Source organism: Haliotis asinina, chromosome 12 (genome assembly GCF_037392515.1).
Source record: "Haliotis asinina isolate JCU_RB_2024 chromosome 12, JCU_Hal_asi_v2, whole genome shotgun sequence".
Taxonomy (NCBI): Eukaryota; Metazoa; Mollusca; class Gastropoda; order Lepetellida; family Haliotidae; genus Haliotis; species Haliotis asinina.
Window position 1 is genome coordinate 42,105,018 of NC_090291.1, and position 12,992 is coordinate 42,118,009.

General features: G+C 42.0%; 1 protein-coding gene across 1 annotated transcript; it reads right to left on the bottom strand.

The window, feature by feature from the left end:
- Positions 1-2,595: 2,595 nt before the first annotated feature.
- On the bottom strand, positions 2,596-10,410 carry LOC137257904 (serine-rich adhesin for platelets-like). Its single transcript, XM_067795407.1, has 5 exons — positions 10,276-10,410; positions 5,092-8,687; positions 4,625-4,750; positions 4,269-4,447; positions 2,596-3,770 (listed from the first exon to the last, which is right to left on the bottom strand). The coding sequence occupies exons 1-5, from the start codon at positions 10,408-10,410 to the stop codon at positions 2,596-2,598; spliced, it is 5,211 nt and encodes a 1,736-aa protein (XP_067651508.1).
- Between the last annotated feature and the right edge of the window lie 2,582 nt (positions 10,411-12,992).

Genomic DNA, 12,992 nt, shown 5'->3' on the forward strand with positions numbered 1-12,992 from the left:
CGTTTGCACATTGGTTTTTAGTTTCATACTTCAAGGCAACGAAAGAAATACACAGCCAATCCTTATAATTAAATTCAGCAACAAATACTATACCCTTTCAACAATATTTTCTTTAAACATAATCACATTCATCGAAACAGATGTCTTTGTTACCACCGATTAACATTTTCGGTGTAAGAATTCGGTAATGGCGTGACATGACTCAGGTGACTCATTTACATAAAATGACACGCCTACCAAACCATTAGCCAATCAGCAGACAGCACCCCCAAACAGCCGTCAGTCAACCAAGCTAACATCGGTCGGCGAATCAGGGTGGAAGAACTCAACCTGACGCGTCCCGGTATCGGCAAAGTTTTAAGTTCAAACGTTTGAATTACTACCTGCTAACTGAAAGAGACAGTTTGAAAAGTGAGAATTGGAAATGAAGCCCGATGATATGAAGTTAGTGGAACTGAGATTGTAGTATTTCCGCAAGTAGAAAGAGGGTGTGATGTGACTGGGACATCCTCAATATCTCCAGGGTATACGTTCCGATAAGTCTCCACTATACCCTGGACGCATCTACGGCTCTGCCAGATAAATTTATTACCTCCCTTTGCTGGCTCCGCCTTCTCACAGTAGCCAATCAGCTAGGCCGCCGTTATAACCGAGCTTGCCAGTGTCAACAAAGGTAGCGGTCGCAACTGCAAAGGTTTGCTCGCTGTGGGTCCCAGATTTTAGGGAAATCATACAAACAAATTGACAGGTCCGAAACTTTAAAACAACATATGCAAGAACGCCTTCTACCTCTGCCAGAGAACCTCTGCATGGTTTCTGTTGCTAAGTATAATCGGTTAGATAATTCAAAAAACGAAAGTGAGTTGTGATTGGTTCGCTCAACTTCCCAGCGTAGACACCAGGGGCCCCTTTCACAAAACTCTCGTAAGCCTAAGGTCTCGTAACTTTTCTCGTAGCATTCGTAACTCCTATACCATAACATAGGATGTGGAAATGCTACGAGAAAGGTTACGAGACCTTAGGCTTACGAGAGTTTTGTGAAAGGGGCCCCTGACTGGATGAAAAGACAGTCAAGGGAGGTAATAAATTTATCTGGCAGAGCCGTAGATGCGTCCAGGGTATAGTGGAGACTTATCGGAACGTATACCCTGGAGATAGCGAGGATGTGACTGGGATTGCGATGCCATGAACTGATGTTCCAACGTGCGCATGCTCTTGTCGAGGCGTTGCAACGTTATTAACGTTCACGGATAATTTTGAGTTGTTTGTTTATGCTAATCACAATGTATCACTTCAATGTTTACCCAAAGTTCATTAAGGTACCCGAGTGCAAGGGAATTCCCTCGCCGTGTAAAGGTATTCCCAGACATTCCTCAGGTCCGAAAGTAGTCCGGTTCGGTGGGCGTGGCTTATTTTTTCAGATTCATTGGGGAATGAACTCAAAAGAAATGTTCCCAGTTAACCAATCAGATTGCCAGAATTTTAATGAACACAATAAAAATTTAATTATATTGTGATGACTCTCAGTTTTCCGCTAGTCAAGTAAGGTATTGTACCATTACATTTCCGTTGTGACGTCAAAACTATGAATCATTGTGACGTCATACGTCCAGCGACATTACAGTAGTGTAACACTGCCGTAAAAATATTAGATCTACACTGCAATATCTTCCATGGGCGAGTAATGGCTCTTACGACTATCCTAACGCAAAGGCAGCTTCGGAAATTTAGGCCCAGGAATGCTATGAGGAAAGGTACGAGATCTTAGACAGGTGAGGTTTGCGAAACGGTTTGGGAAGCTGTGGGAGTTGAATATCAAGTTACCCTGACATCTTTAGGAAAATGGGAAATTCTTAATGAAACCGAGACGTACATCTCCATAAAGAACTCTCGCTCCCCTATATAAACATATTTTTAACATGCGATTGCTTTGCCCATTAGGACTGAAGTATGACAGACTGACGGTAAGCTGAGCCTGACTAGTGAGAGGCTTTACTCCGCAGATATTCAAGCCGTATCACAGGGACACTAGAAAGTCTGACTAGAGACCAATGATTTCGTAAGTGCCAGGAAATGTGTTCACTTTGTACACTTTGTATGGTTTCTAAAATTCTAATGTTGAACCCCATTGCGCATGCTTAGAGTGAGTGAGTAAATGAGGCTTATGCTGCTTTGAGAAGTATTTTAGTATGAAAAATAGAAAAGGACATCTTGTTATGTTATTGTGAAAAGTCATCCTCTGACGTCAAACATGCATATCGTTTTATTAGTTTGCAAAATATGGAACATATCCTTGAATTGAGATTTCCGTGACACTGAATGTCATCACAATAGAGTAGATTTCCATTGTCTTGTTTGGTCATATAGACTAGCGCTCAAAATAGAGTATAGTCTCAAACTGATCATGACAAGATCTGACTCAACCACAATGTACCTGAAGCGCCATGTGCACTCTTCGACATGCATGTGCCATCACCATTGATATCGATGTTATATACACATCACCGAGAAAATATTTCTTGTGTTTCGCATTTTTCCATTAGATATGAGTGAATCTTTTCTCTTGGTATTTCTCCACGATGACAGCCCGTGGTCTTATTTCCTGATTTTATCGGCAACAAGCCATGTAGACAAAACACAAGAGGGTGAGTCCATTTCACAGCAGGGGTCAGTGTTGCTTGCGTATGAGCGTTGAAAGGCATCCCTAGCATCTGCATACAATACCTCTCTCACTGACTGGTGACTTGAATGAGCCCTGGGGGTGGTGGAGACGGCCGGACGACACCCAGACATCCAGGGTGAGGCTACACAGCGGTACTGGACCTGACACTGTGCTCTCTGTAGGAGCGATCTTCCAACCGCCGGAGCTCCGCACACCGGCATCCGGAACGGCGGTGGGAGAAACACGGAGTCCAGAGTTTGCGGGTGAAGTTGTGGAAAGATGGTGACATTCTTTAACTCATTCACAGTCCTGTTCATGAATTGTTCACTGACAGGTCTTTCATACCACTCAGGTTCTTGCACAACTGGGTGTTTCTGTAAAAGACTCACTGCATTCTTTTTCTCAACACAAGTCTTCGACAGTACAGAATTCGTTACCGTTTCTATTTTACCATCAGCGTCATCCCTACCATTGCAACTCACATCTTCCGCAACCGTTAAAGGATTTCCCAGATCATCAGCATCAGGTTCTTCTCTGAACATACAAGAGTCCACTGTCTCGACAATCTCCTTGTACAGATTCGTAAAGCTGTTAGTCGGGATTGGATACCCTAGTACAGCAATGCTATCCCCGTATTCCAAGTCCTTCAGGTCCTGCAAAACCCCGGTCAGCCTCTTGGACCGACACCCTTTGATGAAGGAGCAAGGCTTTCCCTGAATAAGTCTAGTCACCAGGATGTAGAAGGCCAACTTGTTCAAATCCTTCAGTCGACGTTTACGCCGATGGTATTGGGCCATCACGTGACCCTTCAAACTATTCATCTTCAAAAACAACAGTTTCTTGTGACTGAAGATCTTGCTTGTGAGTCCTCTGGTTTTGTTGGGTTTATTCTGCGCTTCAGCCTCAAGGATTCCTTCTTTGACTTCTTCAATGAACTTTGCATAGTCTTGGCGGGATAAGACCTTCTGGAAGAAATGTAACCATTTTGTCAGCAAATCCTTTTGTCGTTTTGTCTTGAGACGAGTGAACTGCTCAAGACTGGATTTCTCATCCTCTTCCTCTGTTGACTTCTGGCCGCTCCCTGGCCTCCCTCCTCGTTTTAAAGTGTCTGTATAATTAGAGAAAAAATCGAATAATCACTGGGATTGCGGTTATGGAGGTTAATCATATTAGTGTTGAATATATGTATTACAGATTAAACACAATGGTGACGGACAGAAATTTCTGAAAAAAACAAACAAACAAAAACCCAAACAAAACAAAACCAAATTCCATTTTTGAAGAAAAACAAATGACTACACCTAAGCAACTCAGTAACGATAAATCAGTTCAAAAAGCACTACCACGTTATAATCTACCGGCAGTACCTGTCACTCACGCTTTGTTTATAAAAGTGAGAGTGTTTGTTGTCTGAGCTTTTATGTAGTTTTTGAATTAGAATCTCTCGCGAAGGGCGGGCTTAAAATATGGCTGTTGTTTTGATCAAACGTCTAAAGTTAAATATTTAAGATATAGGAGTGTTTAATACTTATCTCATCTTCATAGTTAAATATATAGCTGAGTATTGGTGCGTAAAGTATGTGCGAATGCAATTCTTGGTAATTACCTCCTCTACTACTTCGAGGCTGATGTTTATCTTCATCTCTGACTGCGTCACGAGCACGGATGAAGTATTTCATCTTTTCCTGTGCAGTCAGCTCCTGAGACCACTGCCGACGAAGTAATTCATCTAAGGCTGCTGAGGATGCATCTGGGTGTGACATCTGGAAGTGGCGACGATGCTCACTATGAAGAGATGACAGATGCACATGTCAGCATTGCTATACTGGTGAATGTGGTTGTCAGTGCCATCAAGGAAACCAACTCGTATGCCTGTTAAATACATGGATTAACATTAATACTACCTACGCAGATATTTTAATTATGTTTATTTATCATATCTTATCGCAGCAATTTACCTACCTCGACCACAGGACACAGGCATGTTTATCTAACACAGGGTTGGCAAGCAATTCTTCATCAATGTTTGGACCCTTCTTCCTACGTGGCGGTAGACTTGATGGTGTTTGCTGGAGCTCAAGTCTTTCCCTGAAAGAATCACAAACAAACTGCACAAAGACAAAAGTAAGGAATCATATCTCAGGTGAATCCGGACCAACAAATTGCGGATCCTGCAACTGTTCAGGACTGTTACTTAGTAAATAACAATCATGAATGAATACTTTACTTTTTAAGGATATGGCATGCGTAGTGTTGCCGCAAACACGTGGTTTCTTCACTGATTTTCAGTTGTCCATTTATAATGATTTCAAAGCTTTTTTTTACCTTACACCAAACTGAGCATGACCAAGACTGGGGTATTGTTTTGCACTGGCCTTTCGTATTCCATTACTTAACACTACAATGAACAATACAATATTTGTACAAACCTTTGATCAAAAGAGGTTCCAGAATTCTTCTTCAAAACCCCAGATGTATTGCGCTTCACCTTTTTCTTCCATCTTGCTTTCAGGGGCAGACCATGGTTGCTGTCTGTCTGTGTCACTTCTCTCCCCTCCCTCTCAAGCATTCTCAGTTGTCTGGGGCTCAAAACAGCCATGTCGATATCAGATATGTTTCTGTCAGTAGACGGACCTGCTCCTTCTTCCTCTTCCCCTTGACAAATGTCAGAGTTTGACTTCCTCCTCACGGATGGAGATGGGCTGTCTGTGGACGTCCTTGTTTTTGTCTTGTTATCGTCTCTTTTAAGCGGTGTATAGACGAAATCGCCACTCCTTCCACACTGTCCTGATGCTGAGGTATCAACCTTCTTCATGAGTCGGACACTCCTCTTCATTGGTGTCAGAGATGTGGATCCGGATGATGGGCATTCTGATGTAGTTGTGGATTCGTGTTTCTCTGACATCGATTGAGGTTTTTCTCCTCCATTATCTTTGGGTTGAGGAGAATGTCTCTCCTTGGCTCTTAAGCTACTTTCTTTACATTTTCGAAGAACAATTTTTGGAAACGATATTTTTCGTTTGTCCTTCTTCTTACTCCAAAGCAAAAACTCACCAGAGGAGGAGGAAGACTCAGGTTTTGGTGGTTCACTACTGGTGTGTTGCATGACTTGTTCATCAGTCTTCCTTGCAGTGTCACTGTCAATATTCGCGCAGTCAGATCGTGTAACCATGAATCTCACAGGAGATGTCCTTGGATCACCGTCCTCAGTGAAGGAAACGCTAGTGTTTGTGTCAGATGATGTCGTTACCTGAATATCATTCGCAAGAGCAGTCATGTTGCTATTCATTACTTCAGCTGAAATCTCCACTTGTCCGCTAGTTCCTTTTCGTTCAGTCACCTCTTTGAAGACTTGTACGTCTACAGCATCGCAACTATTACTTAATGAATCACATTCATCCTGAGGTATACAGTTGTTCTCCAACCCTTGATCACTTGTTGGTAGCGTTTCTAAATCAGAACTCTGACTGTTGGTGGCAAGTGGACTTATAGCTAATGGATCTGCAACTGGAGTAGCCCACCCTTCACTGTTCGCCTTATCACTCCACCACACGCTCTCTGGCCCAGACGGCATGGGTGTACCTGGAGCACTACGAAATATCAATTGGTCTGATGACCGACTTCCAGGTTTCATACTGAATGATCCATCTGTGCAGTATTGATGTTCATTTGGTGATGTAAAGTCTCTGGATATGAATGTTGATGCACATGATGAAATATCGTTAGAAAACATACTCTTTCCGTTTTCACTGAGTTCAGAAAGACTGTTATTTGCAACTGCCTCCAAGTCATAGTCAAGGACACGTTGAAGAGAAGATACACCAGCTTCCTCTTCAGATGCACCAGCTTCTACTCCAGATGCATCACATGTACTGCAGTCTGGAGTTGCTTCCTCATGGCTTGGAACGTCCTCAAAGCTCACATGACCTTGACAAGAGGACGATTCTGTATCTGTGAGAATTGAGTCAATCTCGCTTATCAAACCAATTGTGGAACTGCTTGTTCGTTCCTGTAGTGATTCACTGGATGATGAAGCTGGTTCAGATGAGGGATTAGTTACAGCTGGTACACCATCACCTACGTACACCTCATTTTCATCTTTAAGTTTACTCGGGTGTTTTCTAAATGGTGTTACTGAAGGCAAACCTTCCCACAGTTCATCCTGTTGGGATTCGCTTCTTAGTTTTCGCCTTCTGATAACAAAATCATTTAGATCGTATCCTATAGTTTTATCTTCATCTTGAACACTTGTAGAAGATAGACTTGTCATGTTCGATGACTCTTGGGATGTGATGATATGTAGTGATGTGCTGTCTGTGTTTGAGACCTTCGTGTTTGATGTTCCTGGTTCAGTCCCACCTACAATACCAGACTCCTTTGTTAGGACTGTTTTCTGCAAATTAATATTTCTCGCTGAAATATTTTCTTTCAAAGACGAAGGCAATACTTTATCTCCTTTTAGTTCATGAGGACTGCTTTGGGAGTAATCATGTTCTGATGTCAAAATAGCCATTAATCTCGACGATTTTCGTTTGAGTGGTGCATTAACACCATTATCATCAACAGCAGCATCTCCCGATTTGCTTCTGCTTCTTGTTTGTCTGATGGGTGACGGAGTCATTGTCTTTGAGCTGCATATATCAGGATGTGTTGCTTGTCTATCTTCCGGACAAAACCCATCAATCGATGTAGCATTGGAAGTGGTAGCCACAGCCCCATCTCGATTCCTGAGATGTTTAGGTGGTGTTTGATTTGATATCTTTGTAATATATGTCCTTATTAACTCAGAATCGCCCGTGCTGGTTGATTCATTCGATGGAACTCGAAGAGTCTTATCGCCAGTTCTACTCCTAATATCTTGGGGAGATCTGACAACTTTAGGTAATGGAGACATGGATTGAGATGATGATTCGCGCTCCTTTGCTTTGCTACTGGATGACAAATGTCTTGTACGTGGTCTACCAACGCATCTTTTGATTGGCGTTGTATCATTCATATTGGACGAATATGACTCATTTGCACTGTCTGAATATTTTGAATGTTCACGGGTGTTAATCGTAGGACATGGCACATTCTGTTTGGGATCATAATCTGAAGACTGACTAGATAATTTTCGTGGTCGCACATTCTTAGGGCTTTTAGTCTGGGTTGCCTTTTGGTCTTCATTTGAACTTGACGAAGTCGAATATTTAGAGCCCCGTATTGCTGACGAAAATTTGTTAATCTTGGATAGAGTTTTAGTCCCACTTGTCCCCGGTAGGTTTTGTTTTTCAGTGGAGGCTTGTGGTGAGTCTGATGTTCCTGACTCCCCTGATGCAGTGTATAACCCTGTTGAGGAGTATGTATACCCTGTAGTGGAGCTACCTGTCTCTCCTGATGTGTATGATCCACTGTTGGAACTCAAAAACGAAGATGAATCGGTTTTTGAGTTGGTGTTTGAATATGAAGAGGCACTTGATCCAACACCGGAGCCAGAACTCGTACTGGAACTAGACGTCATGGTTTCAGCATCAGGGAACTGAATTTCCCGCCTACTCTTTTTACTTGGCGTAACGTGTTCTTCTCTGTGTGACCTCGTCCTAAACGGTGATACCTCAGATGACCAGGCATCTTGCAAATTCTTTAGTTCCCGCTTAGAGTTGCTGACAGTGGGTTTACTGCTGGTAGAAGGTTTGTTGCTGGTAGAGGATGTGTTGCTGGTTGAATGTTTATTGTTGGTAGAAGGCTTATTGCTGATAGTGGGGTTGGTACTGATAGTTGGTTTACTGTTGGTAATGGGGCTAATGCTGATAGTTGCTTTATTGCTGGTAGTTGCTGTATTGCTGGTAGTTGGTTTATTGCGAGGGACGCTGTTATTACTAGCAGATGAAGTGTTACTGGTGCCTGGAGTACTATTAGTAGTGCCTGTGTCTAGTCTATTTTTGCGAATGGCGTTGTTGCTGCTGCTACTGCTGCTGTTGCTTGTACTGCTACCGATGGTAGTCACGCTGCGTCTCTCCCTGCCTACTGTCCGAGATGGGGAGCTCTGAATAAAACAGAATTCACTGGGAGTTTCATATTCCTGATATACTAATATTACAGCCCAATCAGAAGTCAAATACAACTCCAAACTGTCAAACTTATAAGTTGTATTAAACTTCTCATTGTGTGCCATTGTTCCAGATCCTCATATCTGCCACTGGGTTGTCTGTCCCAGACTCGAGAAGTTACCAACTGTGCAGATATATGAACAACTAACACCTATGTATTACCTCTATACTCTTCACTTACACCTTCAACAAATAATTATTACACATCACATACCAAACAGTCATTAGATTTATCATCAATAAGCATCGCGGTAACTTATATTACGTCGAAGATAAATCTGCGAAGATATAGTTCAGTGTTCCTTCTTCTTAAGACTAAAGAGACTTTTGAAATTAAACTCAGCACCTGTAATATATTGTGATCATAATCATTTTTTATTCAAAATATTCATTCACAACTAAATAATCAATTATATGAAGTTGACACGTGTGTTTTTCCATTGGTGGACGTGACTTGAAAAAGGACGTTCATAAGTCTACTAAAGTTTAATTTATAAACAAGTCTATGCAAGTGGGCCTAGGACATTACTAACTTCAAACAATACAATGGCAGACACAGAAGGAAAAAAATAAAGTATGGTTCCACAATGATTCCATAGACGGCCCTGTTCAGGGTGGTGGCACTGTGCATATGTTGATTAAACTGTTGCCATTCCATAATGAGCGACGAAAAATTCAACAGAAATCATAATGTAGGTAAGTTAATTTCTCACAAAAGTGCAAATTTGACTTGGATCTTACGAGAATTTTATTCACGAAAAATATTATTGCACACTATATTAACATGTGAGTCTATGGGAATTACGTCAAGTGTCCGAATACTTTTTTCACGACTCTGTATGCATGCAAGCCAAACAATTAAAATCATAAAAATAGGAGGGGGTGGGGAGTGGGGATCTGTGACCTTTGGAGCAAGCGGTTTTTGGAATATTTTGGAATGCCACTTTTAGCAATATTCAAGCATCATCATGGTTAGGGACACCAGAAATATGCTCACATAGTTTACCCATGTGGGGAATCGAACCTTCGACGTAAAGAGTGAACGCTTCAGCCTCTAGGCTACCTCGCCGATATTGTAATCTTTGAAGAACTGACAAGTCTGAGGAACGTGAGCAAAGGTTATTTATACTGATTCTTCGGTTAACTATTCAAGGTTAGGGAATGGGCAGAATATGAGACATATTTTCGAAGAACGTAGTCACGAAATTGGATCATGTGGTACTAAAGTTTATTTACTGTGTTACAAAATTCTTAACTCCTAAAATATACATGTACTCTTGACGAAAGATTCTGTGTTTTTGTTAATACTTTGTGTTTGAAATGCGTCTTTCGTATTTACGTACGCCATCTTGGATTATCTTGCATGGTTACAGCGCTGTGCACAGAGACCAGTATTGTGTGAGTCGAAACCGAGTTTACAGAGTCGCTTGCACTAAATAGCATTCTCCACTGCTTCACCTTCTACAATATGCGGCTATGCCGTCAAAAGTTGTCTGAAGACGTGACAAATTGAATTGAACCAACCTTTGTATCGGAATCTGTTCGAGCTTTCTTGCATTGAATGTTTTCTAAAGGTGCGGGTCTTGATCCAGGGACAGTGCTTTGCAGTGATGACCCACTTCCATCTTGAGAGAACTTCCTTTTTCTTCCACGCTCCATTGTCTTGTGGCTTACATATGATTTGAGAAACAAGAAACGAAGACGCAGTCACTCATGTTTGGAAGTGTTTACATTTGTCATTGCTAAGTGACGTCACGCCGTGATGACGTCATAATTGTGTACACCTGACGTCACTATCCGTTCATTGTGTCGGGAAAATGTTTCATGTCTGCCTTCTTTGGCTGACCTACAGTGCACCATTCATCAAAACCATGAACATGAACAGAAACATATCCCGGTGTTAGAGGTTTTCTGCGATGTAACACAAAAACGTAATTTTCATCTTTAATAGCATTTACAATTTTGATTTTGCTAACCTTGAGTGATAAAGATATATCCATCTCTGTCACACAAAAAGATCATGTGTTTCCTTCAAAAATTGCGTTGATAACATCGTATCGGCGAAACTGTAGCCACTTGCCACACCCGGGTCTTTTGTATGTGTTTTCGAAGATGAGCCACACTTTTTCATCCGCATTGCGAGTGTTTTGATCACATGGCTTATTGTTTTATACACAACCAGTCACTAGCAGACGACTGATCTTGCTGAATTTCGCTAGCTGTTTTGTTATACAGGCAATTGATTTTGCATCTGAAGTGGTACTGATGATCTCGGGTAAATAATATTGATGCTTAAGTGCTCTTTACATAGCTTACCTTCCGGATTTCAATTGTCAATAAAACGTCTGATGACACGAACTGGGCATCCACCCTACCGACGAAACTGTTTGTGCACTCGCGCACGTACTTCCTCGATATAGCGCTAGCAATGCAATCGTCGAAATCACCAGAACGTCGAATTCAGCTCGCTTTGGGACAATATAATATCCTAGTGTTAAAAGATTTCCTCTGAAATCGATTGTTTATTGTAAAATTGTAGGAACGTTTAGCATAACCCAACAACACCTACCGCAAACCGATCAAAGGCGTTCATCTCAGCAACAATCATCACAGAAAGTCCGTTTCAAATCGCTGCGCCCGGCGGTCTTATAATAGCTCCCGCCCCTACCGCCGTGTCGGACTTACTCATGGCATTGCACTAAACGGACCAGCTGTGGAAATTTGCTGTATTATAATGTACATGCCATTTATATATGACATCTAGATCAATATTTATATAAGTTCAGTACAACAAATGTATAAACCTGACATCCATGGTATCTGAATCCTATGTCAGATCCCATGTCATATCCGTTTGGAGTTCCCATACTTTCCGAAAGATCTAAAGCTGATCGGGTGTTCACAGTTTAGACGGCGATCGTTGTATGTCACTAACAGTTGGCATTGTTTCTCATCAGAAACACTGGATACTCTGATCGGGACTTGATAACATCCAGGTCGACATCAGAAACCTGGATTACTGGTGACTGTACCAACTGACAACATTTGCTTTCTGTTTCACGCGCTCACTCTCACGAAACTGGAGAAATGGAAATATTTGTATCCATAGTGAATGAGTGAATTTAGTATTACGCCGCAATCAGCAACATTCCAGCTGTATGGCAGCTGTCTGTAAATAATCGAGTCTGGACCAGAAAATCCAGTGACCAACAGCATGAACATCGATGTGCGCAATTGGGAACCGGTGACGTGTCAACCAAGTCAGCAAGCCTGACTACCCGATCCCGTTAGTCGCCTCTTACGAGAAGCATAGTCGCCTTTTATGGCAAGCATGGGGTGCTGACGGCCTGTTCTACCCCGGACCTTCACGGGTCCACGTATCCATAAACGACATACAGGAGAGGACATAGGATCTTGGGCACACATAACGTGGAGTTGTTCCTTGTGTGTTGTATGAACAAATCAGACAGGCCTATACAGTATTTCAATACTAATGACTGAGTGAGTTTGGTTTACGCCGCTTTGGGCAATATTCCAGAAATATTACGGACGGGGACACCACAAATGGGCTTCGCTCTTTGTGTCCAAGGCATGACGAACGAGCGCATAAACCACTGGGCTAGCCAACCGCCCCTTCAGTATTAAATATTTGAAACAGTACACCTGACTACACTTGTACGGATATATGTATCAGATTGTCATACATCGAATTCAGAATATTTGATTTTTTCTCGTCAAATAACACGTTCATCTGACTCATTTACTTGCCAGGGAAATTAATGTCTAAGTTAATTGACATGAATTATTGCTGCAAAGTCAAACGCCGTTGTATCGAAGTTGAACGGACCTTCGAAAATACTTCAAGTTGTTCGAGGTTTTCCATAACCGCAAAACGATGGCTAAATAGAGAATACGCATATGCTAGAAAACCACAATTGTGACTGTTTATAGTTTTGTGGATGACATGATCAACCCAATCATCAAACATTCAATAAATCGGCTTTTGGAATGTAGAGAAAAAAACTAATGTTTTTCTTGGGATATCAACACTGGTGAAGCAGCCGGATATCTCTGGCCAAACTTGAACTTTACACGAGTTCGTCGCCCAGTCCCCATCCTCGATATCGCCAGGGTACAAGTTCCGATGTCTCCGCTATAGAAAAGACTTATCGGAACGTATACTCTGGAGATATTGAGGGTGCCCAGTCCCTGAAGCACAATATTTCCCTTCCGATCAGCTC